Source organism: Phalaenopsis equestris, unplaced genomic scaffold (genome assembly GCF_001263595.1).
Source record: "Phalaenopsis equestris unplaced genomic scaffold, ASM126359v1 Scaffold000320, whole genome shotgun sequence".
NCBI lineage: Eukaryota > Viridiplantae > Streptophyta > Magnoliopsida > Asparagales > Orchidaceae > Phalaenopsis > Phalaenopsis equestris.
The window spans coordinates 23476-40386 of NW_018164762.1; the positions used below are offsets into that span (position 1 = coordinate 23476).

The window sequence follows — 16911 nt, forward strand, 5'->3', positions numbered from 1 at the left end:
CGACGCTATCTTCCGTCAGTTTACCGGCGTCTACGTTGCCCTAACGTCTCTGCTCTCTAGTTTCACTTCCGTCTCCTTCTCCGGCTCCTGCTCCGAGCTCCCGATTCTTCTACACTTTACAGCTTCCGCTTCTTTCTGTTGCATACTTCTCCTCTGCTTACGAGAACGGTTCGTGTTCTTCCAGTTCATCTACAGTCGCCGTCACTCCTGTCCGTGTCTCTTAACGCTCGACGCATTCATGGTAATCTACTGAAAAAAATGTTGTTGCTAACCTGATATTCACATCTCGGCGTCCAAAGTTGTGCGATTAACGTCAATGCATCCACTTGATCGATCGGCTTTTATCCTGCATGAGCACCCTCTCCAGCATCCATTTTTGCTATATTTTTAGATTTCGTTGCAGTCATTGTATTAGTGGATGCAACCTTGATTACCGTGATTTTTGTTAATTCATTGATATATGATTTAAACTGGGACAAGTTCATGGCCACCGAAGCTTGAAGACTCTGTTAAGGGATAAAACTTACCAGGGAACTCTAATATTCGAAGCACTGAATCTTTAAATATAATAAAACTCAATCAAAAATTGAGAGATTAGTACTGAACTCTAATGACACTTACATTATAATAATGGTGACCTGTAAATTACGTTGAATCGAACGAGCCAGTAAATTTGCGATGCATTTGAATTGTTTTTGCCAATCCTGATTTGCGGTAAGCATCTGAAACGAAAAGGGGGGACTGAAGAGTTGTTTGATGGTATAGTTACACTTTTGGTTACAGTCATTGTTTATTATTATCCTTAATATTTTGTAGCCATTTATTTGGTTTGTTTTTCCAGCATCTTAATGTGCTTTAATATTTGAGGAAAGAAATTATTGAACTATCGGTTATTTATAATGATACAATGTTAATGCTAATAAAGAGATTGGATGTAAAACGAATGAACACTAAATATATGGATTATTTTTTTTTAATTTTTTTAATGTACTGCAGGCCTTTATTTTAAGAGCTTTGCTCAAGATTGAAGCTGTATGGGTCATAAAAAAAAGAACATATAAAATATAAAAATATAAAATTTTATGTCATACTCGTGAAGCTTAAATCTTATATCATCTAATCACTCTATCTGTTTTCTTTGATTCAGCTCAATTCTTTGATCATTATGTTATTTACTGATTTTATTTATGATGTATGATTTACTTTCACTATGTTCTTTTTACAGGGATTGGATTATTGGATAGTAAAAAGGTTTTTTTAGAAGTTGAGTGTGGTGGAGATCAGTGTTAAGATGAATATGTACTAAAGATAGGAACGGCAAATTAATGAATGGTTCTATTTAGAAGTTGGAATGACATCTATGGGTGATAGATTAATTGAAAATGAACTTTAGTAGTTTGCATATAACAAAAATGGTTAAAAATACACCAACTAAGTGGGTTGATAAAATTGATGTTGAAGGATTAGCGATGCTGTTGGTCAATGGTGGAGATGGGTAAGAAATTTTGGGATAATTTTGAAAGATGTATAAGCTTACATGACTACATTAAGTCCATCAGGTTGGTCCACTTAGGCTCGTACTTATTTAGTTGGGTCTATTCAGGCTTTCAATAATTTGGGTTTGCAGTTTAAATGAGTTGCTTGACCATACTTTTGATTTCCATAAATGAACCATTCACGAATTATTCGCTGTTCCGTAACCATTAATAGTTAAGCACAAGTTATTAACATTAGAGAACTATTTGAATCAATATTATATTAATATAACAGCACTATTTTGCTAATGTTGAAATTCAATTAACAATGATATCTAAAAATGCATTTTGTTTGGTTCAGTTTATGCCATACAAAAAATTGTTATTCAGATAATCAATGTTGGTTATGATCATTGTTTCTTGGTGTCATTTATATTAGGGACATTTACATACATAGAATACAATTCTTATGCATTTACATGCTCACACCTGAACTTTCATATTTACACTCATAGCACTCAATTGAAGTGTAAATATGAAAGTTTAGGCGTGGGATACGTAACTACATGGAAATTGTGTGCAACATATGTAAAATTTCCTTTATTTCAACCATTGAATATCTTGGCTTCTTGTTGCTACCATTATTTACTGACATCTAGATGGCATAAAGGCAGAACAGCATTTAGTTTCATTCGTTTCATTTTGCCTTTTCCATTTTATTTATCATTAATATCCTATGATAAAATCTTTGTTTTATGAGATTGGATTGGGTGGGTGAGTGTTTGTTCAATGTACATATTATATTTTAGCATCAATATAAAACAATATATACTGTTGGAATGAAACTTAACCGTAATTATATAATACAATGCTATTAATTTTCTTAAAATTTACACCATTTTATAGTTTTATATTTTCTGAATATAACATTTTTTTCTTCTATTTTTTAGTCAAAGAGAAGGGGCCTGTCTCTGGAGGAGAAACGTGAGCATATGCTTCAAATCTTTTATGACTCACAGGACTTTTTTCTTGTGAGTTTAATTTATATATATATATGTTTTTCTGTAGTTATTTGTTGTGCTATTTGTTTCATTCATGTTTTTTTATTGAAAGGAGGCTGACTTTTACTTAATACACGAGGTATGCCCATCCACAAATGGGTTATACATGTCATGTTTGTTCAAATAGATCTCACAATTTTTGCATAATTTAGTGAGCTTCAGCTATTGTTCTGACAGCATTGGTTTTTTTCCTCTTTATGTTTTTTTTTATTTGGTGAATTATGATGTTTTTTATCACATGTTTTTATAAATTTATTTCACTTGTGCATACCTCATAAAGCTCACACATGGAACGCTGACCTTGGATTTTCATAAGTTTTTAATTTCATAATTGCCTTGAGAATGCCATAAGAAATAATCATTTAGTCTCCAATGTTTTAGTCTCCTTGATGGAAGGTGAAGCTATTTGCATTTGCATAAAGTTGCACAACTCAAACTTTTTGTTATTATAATATGTAGTTTGGAGAACTGTATTGACAAATTTGATAATCTTTTATTAACAAGTCATATGAGAAAAACCTTATGGATTCCCTAACTAATAGTTAAATTTGTTTTGATGTCCTTTTAAACACTCCGACTTCTTGAGTTGCATTTTATTATCTGTGAACCAATTGATTAGATTTTGACAACAAATGGTTTACTAGGGAATTAAATATTTAATGATGATTAGGATGATCATTAGACTATTTTTTGATGCAGAATATGCCAAAGTTAAGTAAGACTAGTTTTTACGACTACTCAAAACAATGAGGGAAGTCAGATACACTAGGGAATTGGAGAAATAAAAAATAGAGTGAATTGAGATTTTTGCTATTAGAGAAACCAAAAGATTACCTAGCAATGTGCTCAAGAGAGTTCAAGCCATGTTTTTTATTTTATATTTTCTTCTTTTTTTCATGATCTTTAGTTTTAAAAGAGCTATTTGCTCAAGAGAGTTCGAGCCAGGCCCATTTATCTTATCACACTCTCCAGAGTCCAAGGAGTTGAGGAAGAAGAAACCCTAATGCCTATTCTTTTTACGCCATTCTAGTTTCTTCTAGGCTTCCTTCCCTATTCTACATCAACTAGTCCTTGCTTTTGAAGGCGACATTTATGATATTTTATCAAGTCTTTTTAATAGGTCTCATCAGAGGATTTTAATTGAAAAACTTAAAGAGTTCAGCTGATTTATTATTGTAAGGGTCCATTGGAACTTTGAGAGCTTCGTGTCCATTGTTGTTATGTTTTCCTCATCTTACTCATGCTTGTTTCCACTCAAATTTCTATTTTGAGATGAAGATGAGAATTTGATCATTGTCAATGAGTTTATGTTTGGGGCATGGTCCACTAGCTCGCCATGCCATCCATTTCTTGTGTTGAGCCTCCTCAGTTTCATGCTTGCATATTTAGATTAATATCAACATAAATTTTATATAAAGCTATCATCTTCCTTGTAGGCAATGAATTTAACGGGAGGCAGATCTCTTAATTAGTCTTGATCCTTGGTTAGGTTCAGCGTTTTTTTCGAGGCATGTATTTAGTTTAATTTATTTTATTTGATTAGGATGATATGTCCAAATCTTCTTGGAGCCTCTATATCGAATGCTTCACAATTTTGATATTGAGAAAATGCATTACTTTTTTTCCTTATTCAAGATAAGAGTGTTTGTTTTGGTTCGTTTTTTATATTTTTAATTTCTTGTTTATTTCCTCAAACCCTTCTTCAATTGATTTTGCATGATCAAGGTCAACATTAGTTTTTGGACTTTTACTTGAGTAGATATTTTCCGTTCTATTGGTTGACCTAATATTCTTTTTTAACTCAGCGGTGAGTCAAACTGAACGTTGAACAACAAAACGTGATTGATAGTCAAGTTGAGTGGGACCAAAATGATAATGCTAAGATGCATGTGTGAAATGAAAAAGGAAGGATAATTTAAAGAATGATTATATTTGAAGAATTATAGGTGTGACATATATTAAGATAAATTAATTAAAGGTTAACTTTGCCATTCTGAACATCGATAATAAAGGGTATAGATTGTGCTCAATGGATGGGAGGATAAATTTGTAGTTGGGGTATTTGGAAGGAGAGGGAGGTATACATATGATAACATTGATAGAAATTGTTCAAAATAATTTGCAAAAAAGTGGGTTTAATACCTCAAAAAACACTCATTAGGAAATGGTGAAAAATAAAAAATTTAAAATTTAACCCAAAATAGCTAGGAATGATGGGGTAGTTTTAGTTGATTTAAATATATATGGATGCACCTCCGAGATTTAATGAGAAACTTGTCACAAAAGTATGTATACCAAAAAAATTCTTATACAAGTTAAAACAGTCACCAAATGTGTGGTTTAAGAAATTTACACTATTTATTAAAGGTCAGAGCTTTACTCAATGGCAGGGAGATCATATAATATTTTTCAGACATTCAAACAATGAAAAATAACCATACTGATTGTATATGTTGATGATATTATTATCACTATAAATGATCGATACGAGATAAACAATTCGAAGACTTCTCTATTTTATGTCTTTGAAATCAAAGGCTTAAAATCTCTGAGGTATTTTTTTGGCATGAATGTTGCTCAATTGAAGAAATGAATTGTTAGTTCCAATGAAAGTATGTTATTGATCTTCTCAATGAATTTGAGATGAGTGTGTGTAGACCTGCATAAACTTCAATTGATCCCAGTGAGAAACTTGAAGATGGGAAGGAAGGTGATGCAGTGAATACGGTTATGTATCAAAAATTGATGGGGAAGTTGATATACTCATCATATACAGGATCATATATTGCCTTTGTAGTGAGTTTGGTAAGTCATTTTAGCATTCGACCTATGAGTAACTTCTTGAAGTAGTCAAAAGAATTCTTAAAGATCTGCAAGGTACACTAGGTAAAGATTCATTCTTTAGAAGAGCACACAAAAGAGGATAGAAGAGTACACTGATGCAGATTAGGCAGGCTCAGTTATTGACCTGAGACTAGCTTCTGGATACTGCACGTTTGTGTGGGGAAACATGGTTACATAGTGAAGTAAGAATACAAATGTGGTTGCAAGGAGTAGCGTTGAGGCAAAATATAGGGCTATGACTAGTGTAGTATGTGAGACGTTATGGTTGAAACGAATTCTCAAAAAGCTGTAGATCTCGTTTTCATGCCATTTATTTCTACTGCTCACCAAAAGGCTGTTCAAGCCTTCTCCTTGTAAGCAATTTGGGCATAATAGATATCGATGCTCCAACTTGAGGGGGGGGGGGGGGGGGGGGGGGGGGGGGGGTGTTTTTTTTTTTTTTTTTTTTTGTATTTTCTCTTTTTAGAATTTAGATTATCGGTATTTCATAATTATTGTTTTCTTCTTTTATCATGTGGAGTTATGACTGATAATATTATTTTTCTAATATGAGAGCAATCCCCCTCTATTTATCTTGTAATCGTTTTCTATGAAATTGAAGAGGAATAATTATTTCCCCCCTCCCAAAACCTACACCAAATGTGTGAAATATGCAATCATTTTTACCAAGTAAGGCTTAGATACTCACGAGAAAAACAAGCTGTATTGGTGTGATTACTGTGTAATTTATTATTTGGGGATTTGAATTCTAAACAAGTTTGTTTTATTTATTGTACACGTTGGAAGTTGAACTTGAATCTAATATGCATATTAAACTCATGAACTATGAAGTTGAGAAGAAATGCAAATTTTATTTGATCTTAAAAATAAATATTAAATATTTTTTGGCTTGAACATAAGCACTTAAAGAGCCTTCATTTCATAAGTAGATCACAAATTATTTTAATTTATACAAAGGTATTTTAAGGACTCCTTTTAAATAACTATGGAGGTCATAAACTATACTATACCTTTCGAACTCTAACTTTGGAGATATCTGTATCCATCTTTTCATCAACATGACTACTTCTATCCAAAATTTTCATTATTTCAACCAGTCTCTTATGAAGACACACCTAATTTATAAAATTTTAAATTTTGACACCTGATTATTTTGGCTTCAATATCATTAGTGATTTGTAGATGAGGCTATAGGTGATGAGTTTTTGATAATTCAAATACATGATTAATTAATGGTACTCTTGGATTTCTTGAAGGTGTATCCTAAATCACACATCTATCTTTTTTGTTGTTTATTCATAACTCTTAATTATGACATAAAATGACACACTTGTAATTTTTTCTTGCCTCTTGGGAGGCCTCATCTATCTATAAATAGATGAGGGGTCTTGTGGGATGGAAGACTATCACAAGGAGAAAGAAAATTCTGTTCAAGAAGATCAAGAGGAGGAAGAAAAATTAAGCAAGGAGAGGAAGAAGTGGAGAGGCTTTAAAATTGAGGGAGAGGTCTTAGATCTTGTAGAGAGAGAGATCTAGAGGGACATGGTGATTCCTCAATGAAATGAGCCTGTAATTATTCTTTTGTGCTAGTGAATTTTGGTAGCGATTCCCTCCGTGGATGTAGGTCTAAGGACCGAACCACGTAATCCCTTGTGTTTGTGTTCTTTGTGGCATATCCTTTATTCCTGCAGCTTTTCTGTTTTTTTTTTCTTTGTTTTTCCCTTGCTTGGTTACTGTTGCTGCTCCCTTTTTTTTTGTTATGTATTCAAGAACCGCAGAAGGGAGGCATTCGGATGCTACAGGATCAAGAACTGTAGCAAGAAGTTCCAGCAAGGCGTTGCAGATTGCAGGAAGGTGTTTGGGTAGCAGTTCTTGGCCAGAAGGATTTGCAGCTTGCTTCTACAAAAGTAGGGCTGTTGTATGAAGGAGGAAGATGGTCAGATGAGTTGATGTGCGCAGTTCTTTATTCCTGCCGAATATCCAATCAAAGCTTTCATCACTCCTTTCTGGAAGAGGTTCTGGGAAGATTTGGTTCAGTGGATGTGAAGAGCTCCATTCAATAACGATGACTTGGGGTGTTTAAATTCCAAGAAGGAATTTGATATTTAGTTTGCAACCCTATTCTTGCTGAAAACAAGGTTTGGATATATATTTAGTTCTCAATCATCTAACTAAATACATAGAGAGTTCTTTGGAAGGTTTTCTTTTAGGTGTTCTTGGAACTCGATAAAAAGATTCTTGACGGGGCAAGATTTCACAACAAATTAAGATCGAGAAAAAGAAAGCCACACATGCTTAACTTTTCCAATTTCTGTGAACTCTATTTATTCCGCAAGTGCTAATCTTTCTCCTGTTTAATTCCTTTTGGAATCTTGAGCACAATTTCTATAATTTGATTTTTAATTGATTGTTTTTATAATTTATATGTATTTTAACATATCAGCTTAAAGAGTTGGAGAAATTGGGTCCTAAGAGAGGTGTAATCAGCCAATCTGTCAAAGATGTTGTCCAAAGCCTGGTAGATGATGATCTGGTTTTGAAAGACAAGATAGGCACTTCTGTGAGTGCAATCTCGGAGCAATTTATTCATTGACTTTGGTGCTATGTATGTTGTTACGTTGTATATTTATAATTCTCAGATTTTTATTTTCTAGGCAGTTTTTCTGCTTTTAGACTTTTTCTCGTCTCTATTATAGTTGACCAAAATAAAAAATCTTCCTGTATTGTTCAATTAATATGGGAAAAAATTGAGTCTGAATTTCTTGAAGCATTTCTCATTACGATTGACTACAACAATTGACACTTTCATCGAATACGTTCTCACATGGTGTGAAGATGCTTGACATGTCAAATGAAATACCTTAAATAGAGCCATTTGTGTCTTATTATTTTGTTATTTTGACATAGATTTCATAGCATATTACCTCATTAAATTATATTTTTTCTGTCAAATTACTTCAAAAATTTTGCTTTATATGCCTTGAAATAGCAAAAATTGAAAGAAAAATGCCAGTTGTTTGTTTACTTAGAGAAATATGCCGCAACTTTATTTCGGATTAAGTTGTATTTCTTGCATTTGCGAATTACTTGTTGAAGTCCATGAAATAAACTGGTTTAAACAAACGTTTGAATCATTGTACAGACTTTGTTGTTTAAACCATGCAAACTTCACTTAAAAGTTTATTAAGTTACCTTTCTTGGATTTGTAAATTGCTTGCTGAAGTTCATCACTAAATAAATTGGTTTAAACAAAGTTCCAAATTGTTGTTTAAACAAGCAAGCTCCATCAAACATTGTCAGTCCCACAATACCTACTCCATTGAATTCTGTAGCACAAACTCCACTCCTTCTCATACATACCTAATAGAAGCTAGTTCAAAAGGTAACCCTTTTGTGTGAGAATAAGATATTTTATTCTTTAATATGAAAATAAAAAGTAGTAAGGAGCATGGGAAGGACAAAATTGAGGACCCAATGATTTCCCTGCTTAGACTGCATCTTCAAATTACAAATTTAGCTGATCTCAAGACCCGTTCAATGTTAAGCTAATGGATAAATTCTAAATTGTCAATTTTGCTGTGTTATAACTTTTTTGAACTATGTCTGAATACTGTTGAAGTCTTGCTCGAGTTGTGCATGAACTTATCTAAATCCTGCTCCAATTGTGCTTGAACTTATCTAAAATCCTGCTCGAACTTTGATTAAACCATACTTGAATTGTTCTCCAATCATGCCTAAACTATATTTGAGTCTTGTTCGAAGCTTTATTTTAACTAATTTCTTGCTTGACGTGTTTCAATAAACAATCCGTGAATATACGAGGGGATAACTTTTAATAAGACAATCCTGCTCGTTACCCCCTCAAATAAGAGGGGGTAACTTCATCTGAAATGAATATTCAGGAATATTTCTCCAAGCAAACAAGTAATAGGCATATTTCTCCAATATTTATTGTCACGAAGCATTTAATGCTGGACTTCCCGATTGCTATATGTATTTGGGGAATTTCTATTTCACTTTTAATGCAATTGTTAAATTAATTACATGCAAATATTTTAATGATTTATTTTATTTTAAATTTCATGACATATAGCTTCATTGTTCTTGTATTTTCTATGAATTGATTTTTAAATATGATAGAAATTCTGCATGTCAAATTTTGGAGCTCATTTTAACATGAACTGGGCCAGATCTTAATTTTGCTCCATTTATATATTTAGCTACATGAAGAGTTTTTTATTTTCTTCATTTTTTTTTTCGTTCGTTATATATTTATTCATTTCCAATTTATTTTGCTTGCAATTTACTCATCCAGGTATATTTTTGGAGTCTTCCTAGCTGCGCCGGAAATCAGGTTATGCCTTCTCGTCAAGTAGTTCAATTGGCTATCCAATTGTTTTCTATTTTCCCTTTTATTTTTTATTAAAAAACTATAGGGTCATTTACATATCTGGCGCACAATTCTCATGAATTGACGTATCTCACATTTAAACTTTTATATTTACACACATAGCACTATCACATAAAAAATAATATTATTAGCACTTTCAAAAGTCAAATACACATTTTCATGCTTAGGTTTAAAGCACAAAAGTGCTATGTATGTAAATATGAAAGTTAGGTGTGAGATATGTAAATAAAAAAGAATTGTGCTGCGTATGTAAATTTCCTAATATAAAATATATATTTTTTCGCATACTTTTGATTTTGGCAAACAGCTGAGAAATGCACACAACAAACTAGAATCCGATCTCTTGAATTGCACAAAGCAGCTTGCAGAGCTGGATGAGAAGAGAGTTAGCCTGAAGCGGGGCAGAGAGGAATCAGTAAGCCTTTTTTATTGCCTAGCGGTTAAATGTGTTAGTTATAAAATTGTTTTTGGGATGTCCAGCTGATGAAGCATTCTCAGTTCTTAGACCTAACATTCAGTTTTTACATATATGCCACCTTATATATGCTTAAAAAGGTGTATTTCACTTTAAAAGTAATATGGTGGTATTTTTTACGTGATATAAAAGATTTGGGTGGTATAAATGTAAAAAGTAAATTTAGGAGATAGATTATAAATACATAGGAATTTGGTGGTATGTGGTGAATTTTTTTTGGGACGTAGGATCTCGTATTATTCATGATACCACACAATCTAATGTAAGATCCTGAAATCCTCCTGTGTAAGGAGGGAGATAGTTTTGCCTAGAGAACCCAGAACCGGGGGGGGGGGGGGGGGGTGGGGAAGACAACTCGATGTCGATTATGTTATGGGTGTCCTCTGTCCCGATCAACAGGTTTTTCCTCAAAAATTATTGAATGTATTTATTATTGATCATACGCTGCTTCCAATTGGATCGAAGCATTTCAAAAGACCGAAGATGATGTGGTCTTTTCAATGGGTCGATATGTTCGGAAATAATTAAAAAAAAGGGATCTGTTTGATCTGTTAGGGTGATTGGTAGTTTGATTCTTTAAGTAAAAAGGCTTGGGTTCGTGACTTAGTATTTGAGTATATAGTATTGTTGAGGATCTAAGGCAAAGTAAACCAAGAATCATCGAAATCAAGAAGAAAACACAGAGATTTAACGAGATTCGACAATTTGTCTACGTCCTCGGGGGCAGAGCGGCGGCTTCTTTAGATTTCACAGAAAATAGTACAAAAATCCCCTTAGGGTTACAAATACAACACATATATAACTCTGGTGTACAATATGTAATTACAAAAGCGGGGGTATTGCCCCCGCATCCCCAACCCACTTAACGAAACTCCCCCGATTGGACAGATGCTTCCACTTCGTTGGCTCGCTCCGTTCCGCTCCAACATCTATTTCTTATATGAAATATGAGCCATACCTAACAAGTACGTGTGTTAATGCCCCTTTATTTATTTCTGTATGGACAATTGGGAATAAAATACAGTAATATCTATAATGCATCAATACAGATACATATGTGATACCAAATGGTTACAGGAAAATTAAATAAATATGGAATGAAATTATTTCAATTGCTCATAGAATAATAAGTATATTTAAATTTATTAAATAACTTAAACTCAACTAAAGAAGAAAGTTCCATGATCTTGTAGATTGTTAGCTTGTAGTTGAGAAAGTTGATTCTTTTATAAAATAATGAAAAATAAATGTCATAAGAAAATCATGGACAAAATAGAGTTGTGAATAAAATGAAATTATTGTTAGTAGCTTTTAGTTTTCTTGCGCAATAGACAACTTAATTGTTTATATGGTACACTTTTGAAGTTAAATTTTATTATTCAAAACATGTGCTTAGACAGATGCCTGTTAATTTTTTATATTTTTTTAATTGAGCATATGGATGGCATGTCCGACATGTGTTAGGCTTGTGACAAGCAAGTGCACATGTTCTGCATTATCTGGCATGACATGTTTTATTATTACTAAGTGTATTATTGTAATATAGTTAATACAGATGAGTTCAATTTATCTTTTACTGATTTTTTTAGGCAGATTCTGTACTTCTCATAATATTCTGTATAAGCCTTGTTTAAGGAGGCAAATTACAAGGAACTGCAATAAAAAAATGGCATTTACGTAAATAGCTCACAAGTCACATATCTCACTACTACACTTTCATATTTGCACACATATCACTCAAATCTTTATTATCATATCACAAATAGCACTAATACCACTTTTTAAAAGTGAAATACTCATTTTCGTGCATAATTTTAAAGCACCAAAATGCTATATATGTAAATATGGAAGTTTAGATGTGATTATGTAAATACATAATAATTGTGTGCAAGTTTTGTAAATTTTTCATAAAAAAATGGGAAATAATTAATAAGCACTCTCTTTTAATCCTTCATTTCGTTATTGGCAAATGGAGAAGTTAGGGTGTAGTTTCATTTTTTTTTTGAGAATATATAAGGGAAAAGGGTAAGTGACTGTTGCTGTAATAATTGAGGGGATCTAAACAATGGGCAGCTATCATGAAATTATAACTCTTGCAGATTCAGTCATCAAAATTTTTGGTAGGTTTTATGGATCATGTTTTGATTGTTAGGGAGGCTTTTATTTTGTTTTTTTAGTCTTGTAGCAACTTTTTGAGGTGAAATCATTGTGAAAACCTCTAAATATATGAGGATTTGTTTGGAAGCATTAAAAGTTGTAATGTATTTCATTTTTTCTGCCTTAAAGCAAAAGAAATACAAATTAAATTTTTGGCATGTTCTAATTATCTCAAAATTCATAGTTTCCTTACATTTGGAAATCACCTAAATTGGTTGATTTTCAAATCTCGTGATGTGTCATCCTCTTATCCGCTCGTGCCACGCCACTCCAGTCCTCGTTTAGGGATGTCAAATTGGGTCTGTGTTCAGGTTTGATCCGAATTTGACATAACCCAAAATTGTTTGACCTAAACTCGACCTGACCAAAAACTATTTGACACAAAGCCGACTTGAATATTAAATGAGTCAATAAGTCTAACTTGAACCCGACTCACTTTAACATGTTTAACATAAGACATAATGGCTATTCAGGTTGATTTTGAGTCCATTTCCAGTTAGCAGATTAGTTTTGAAGTGATTTCAACTTGGCGGGTCAACCCAAATCAGACAAAAAATATTAAATGGATTAGAATTCCTAACCCAAATTGGACCCGAGAATTATTCAGGTCAACTTGAATCTAGATTTTTCGAGTCGAGTTTAGGCCAAGTTGACTTATCGGGTAAATGTCAACTTTTGACACCCTTACCCTCCGTCGCATCACTTGTTCATTTTACCCTCGCCATGTGGCCTGCATCCCCTCGCCTTTTACCAACTAGCCCATCACCTAATTTATGAATTTCCCTATATGTGTTAAGAGAGAGTATTTGAAATACTACCTTTCAAACTCAATTAAAATATTTTAATGCATTTTATTTGCATCAAATCAAATAATTTCTACTTAGCCCATCACCTATTTTATGAATTTCCCTATAAGAGTTAAGAGAGTATTTGAAATACAACCTTTCAAACTCAATTAAAATATTTTAATGCATTTTATTTGCATCAAATCAAATAATTTCTACTTGGCCCATCACCTATTTTATGAATTTCCCTATAAGAGTTAAGAGAGTATTTGAAATACAACCTTTCAAACTCAATTAAAATATTTTAATGCATTTTATTTGCATCAAATCAAATAATTTCTACTTAGCCCATCACCTATTTTATGAATTTCCCTATAAGAGTTAAGAGAGTATTTGAAATACAACCTTTCAAACTCAATTAAAATATTTTAATGCATTTTATTTGCATCAAATCAAATAATTTCTACTTAGCCCATCACCTATTTTATGAATTTCCCTATAAGAGTTAAGAGAGTATTTGAAATACAACCTTTCAAACTCAATTAAAATATTTTAATGCATTTTATTTGCATCAAATCAAATAATTTCTACTTAGCCCATCACCTATTTTATGAATTTCCCTATAAGAGTTAAGAGAGTATTTGAAATACAACCTTTCAAACTCAATTAAAATATTTTAATGCATTTTATTTGCATCAAATCAAATAATTTCTACTTAGCCCATCACCTATTTTATGAATTTCCCTATAAGAGTTAAGAGAGTATTTGAAATACAACCTTTCAAACTCAATTAAAATATTTTAATGCATTTTATTTGCATCAAATCAAATAATTTCTACTTAGCCCATCACCTATTTTATGAATTTCCCTATAAGAGTTAAGAGAGTATTTGAAATACAACCTTTCAAACTCAATTAAAATATTTTAATGCATTTTATCTGCTTCAAACCAAATAATTTCTTCGATTTTCTTGCTTTGAAGATTATTCTCTCTTTATGGCATTCGTATCTGTCTGTATATTATTTTTCACATATAGGATGACAGGGAGATGGCTTTGGAAGAGTTAAAGAGCATTGAGCTGCAGCATAAGATGTTGAAGGTAGTTCCGTAGCAGCTTACAGATTCTGATATATTTTGTAATTTCAGATTTACTCATTTCTGCTTTATTTGTTGATTTATCTTATTATAAGGAAGAAGTTGCCCTCTTTGCTGACAATGATCCAGCTGCAGTTGAAGCAATGAGTAAGAATTGCTTTAAATCTCATTCAGAATGTAGAACTGCTTTAAATCCAATTCAGAAATTCATCTTTTATTCTCTTTTCCAAGCTGTTCATGATATGACACGTTACCCATGTATTTATGTCGTGTCAAATCAAGGTTCGGGTCTGACCTAAAATTGAACCAACCCAAAATTATTTGACCCGAACTCAACTAGAATATTAAATAGGTTAGAAAGTCTAACATGAACTCGACGCATCTTCAACCCGCTAACTTGAACCCGACATGTATAACACATTTAACATAAGGAATAATAAGAACTATTCAAGTCAAATTCGAGTCAATTTCAAGTCAATCTTGGGTCATTTTTGAGTCTATTTTGGGTTAGCAGGTCAGTTTTCGGTGTCAAACTGAACCTGTTCGGAATAATTAAATGAGTTAGGTTTCCTAACCCGAACTTGATCTGAAAATTATTTGGGTCAACCCCCACCTAAACTTTTCGAGTCATGTTTAGGTCAAATTGAAATGTTGGGTCAACTTTTAACACCCCTGTGTATTTATGCTTTGATGTTACGTTCTCTTTTGATCCATTGCATGATTGGATATGAATCATGATATTAACTCCAGCAAACAGAACAAATAAAAGGAAGCAAGCAGAGAATTAAGATAAATTTTTGCAGGAAAACTTCTCATCCTTACTATCAAATACCACTCAATTGTAATGTAATTAGATATCTAGCACCTATACTTCAATTTTTACATATATGTATGCTATCTTATCTATGCATGAAAAGATCTATCTTACTTTTTAAAAGTTAAAATAATGTTATCTTTTGACGTGATGAAAGATTTTTGGTGGTGTGGATTTAAAAAGGCAAAGTTTAGATGTTAGATATGTAAGAACATTAGAATTGTGTGGGTATGTTTCTAAATTCCCCTTATAGTTACATTATATGAAAAATTGTATGGTTTGGTTCATAGGTGGCGATTCGACTTTGTAAGCCATACATCTAATAACCTTTTGTATAATGCTTGACAAGGGAGTCTTCTTAATTATCTTATGAAAATTACTGTTTTATCAACTGTGTTTTATCAACTCTTCTTAGTTGTAGTGTTTAATCTATATTCCTATATTAATATTCCTATATTGTAGAAATGGCGATCGAGGTTGGTCACGCCGCAGCGAATCGATGGACAGGTATATTGTTGGCTGCTCCTGTAATTTTAATTTTTATATTGCAACTTTACATACTCACCACACAATTCATATGGATTTATATATCTAACACCCAACGTTTGTTATTTTGCAAATTTAACAACTTGGCGCTATAATTCCTTCAATAAAAAGTTGCATTTGACCTTTAGAAAGTTAATGAAGCGGTATTTATGATGTTGATGTTAAAGATTTGAGTTTTATGAAAGTAAAAATATTAAAGTTTAGGTTTTAAATATATAAATATATAAGAATTGTGTGGATGTGTATGTAAATATCCCTTTTAATATATGTTTTTTAGCCTTCCAAATATTGATTTGCTGATTTTTCTGCTGCCTTCCAAGTTCAGATAATGTATTCACACTGCAGCATTGGTGTTCATCTAATTTTCCTGAGGCAAAAGAACAACTTGAGCACATGTATAAGGAGGTGTGTGCCATTTTAATCTAGTCATATAAATATTATTTTTGAAGTAAAACATTGTATTGGAATGTTGGGATAATTACAGATAGACCACCCAAAATGTTAATAATTACAAATTAATTTGTTAGGTGATTTTTTTTAACTTATGTAATGATATATTTACGTGTTTCACGATCAAATTATTGGGAATTTGATAAAAATGAAGATTATGGGTTGCAGTTTTACCATGAATTTTGATATTTTAGTGACAATTTGAAAATGGAGGGTGGCTGATTTGTAAATAGCAAGTTTCAGGGTGCCTGTATGTAATGGCCCCTAGAATGTCATTAGATTTTTCAATGTCATTAGATTTAATTAAAATTTATGTGCACTAATTTCAAAGCATTTTCAGTGTTTTTGACTCTGAACCCAATGTTGTTTTAAGATTTACATACAAACCGCTCAATCCTTATTTATTTACTTATCTAACCTATAAGCTTCAATTATTACATATTTATCACTATATATATATATATATATATATATATATGCATGCATGAAAATCTTAAAAGTTAAAATAATTGTATTTTTTATGTGATATGAAAGATTTGGATGATATAAATGTAAAAAAAAAAAAATGTAAGCTTTAGGTGGTAGATATGTAAATACATAGGAACTGGGGTTAGTATGCAAATGTCCCGTTTCTTTCAATTTTTAATTGTTTGCATAATTTTTGCAGGTGGGAATAACAGAGGATTTGGATTACCTTTCAAATGATATTCTGGATAATGCAACTATGTTATAGTGGAGAGATTGTTCTGCAATAGAAATGTGAGCTTTTTTTTTTTTTTTTTGATAATTAAATATAGA

The 16911-nt window shown here is 32.1% G+C and overlaps 1 protein-coding gene and 1 long non-coding RNA gene across 3 annotated transcripts; one reads left to right on the plus strand and one right to left on the minus strand.

Moving 5' to 3' along the window:
- The first annotated feature begins 6 nt into the window (after window positions 1-6).
- LOC110025662 (meiotic nuclear division protein 1 homolog) lies at window positions 7-16893 on the plus strand. 2 transcript variants are annotated; one of them, XM_020726253.1, is made up of 10 exons: window positions 7-241; window positions 2426-2506; window positions 7824-7940; window positions 9696-9734; window positions 10099-10206; window positions 14245-14307; window positions 14399-14450; window positions 15580-15624; window positions 15989-16068; window positions 16781-16893. In XM_020726253.1, exons 1-10 carry the CDS (start codon window positions 239-241, stop codon window positions 16844-16846), a joined length of 654 nt encoding a protein of 217 aa, XP_020581912.1. In that variant the 5' UTR covers window positions 7-238; the 3' UTR covers window positions 16847-16893. The 2 variants fall into 2 exon arrangements, with proteins under 2 accessions (XP_020581912.1, XP_020581913.1); XM_020726254.1 differs by having other exon boundaries at window positions 15984-16068; window positions 16781-16871.
- Window positions 12261-13428, minus strand: LOC110025663. Its single transcript, XR_002294144.1, has 2 exons — window positions 13366-13428; window positions 12261-13241 (listed from the first exon to the last, which is right to left on the minus strand). It is a non-coding gene; the product is annotated as an uncharacterized LOC110025663 (long non-coding RNA).
- Window positions 16894-16911: the final 18 nt, after the last annotated feature.

Excerpts from the sequence above, each read along its gene's own strand:
- LOC110025662 (XM_020726253.1), top strand. Across the intron at positions 7,941-9,695 it reads AAGACAAGATAGGCACTTCT|GTATATTTTTGGAGTCTTCC; the intron begins GTGAGTGCAATC and ends TTACTCATCCAG. Across the intron at positions 9,735-10,098 it reads CTAGCTGCGCCGGAAATCAG|CTGAGAAATGCACACAACAA; the intron begins GTTATGCCTTCT and ends TTTGGCAAACAG.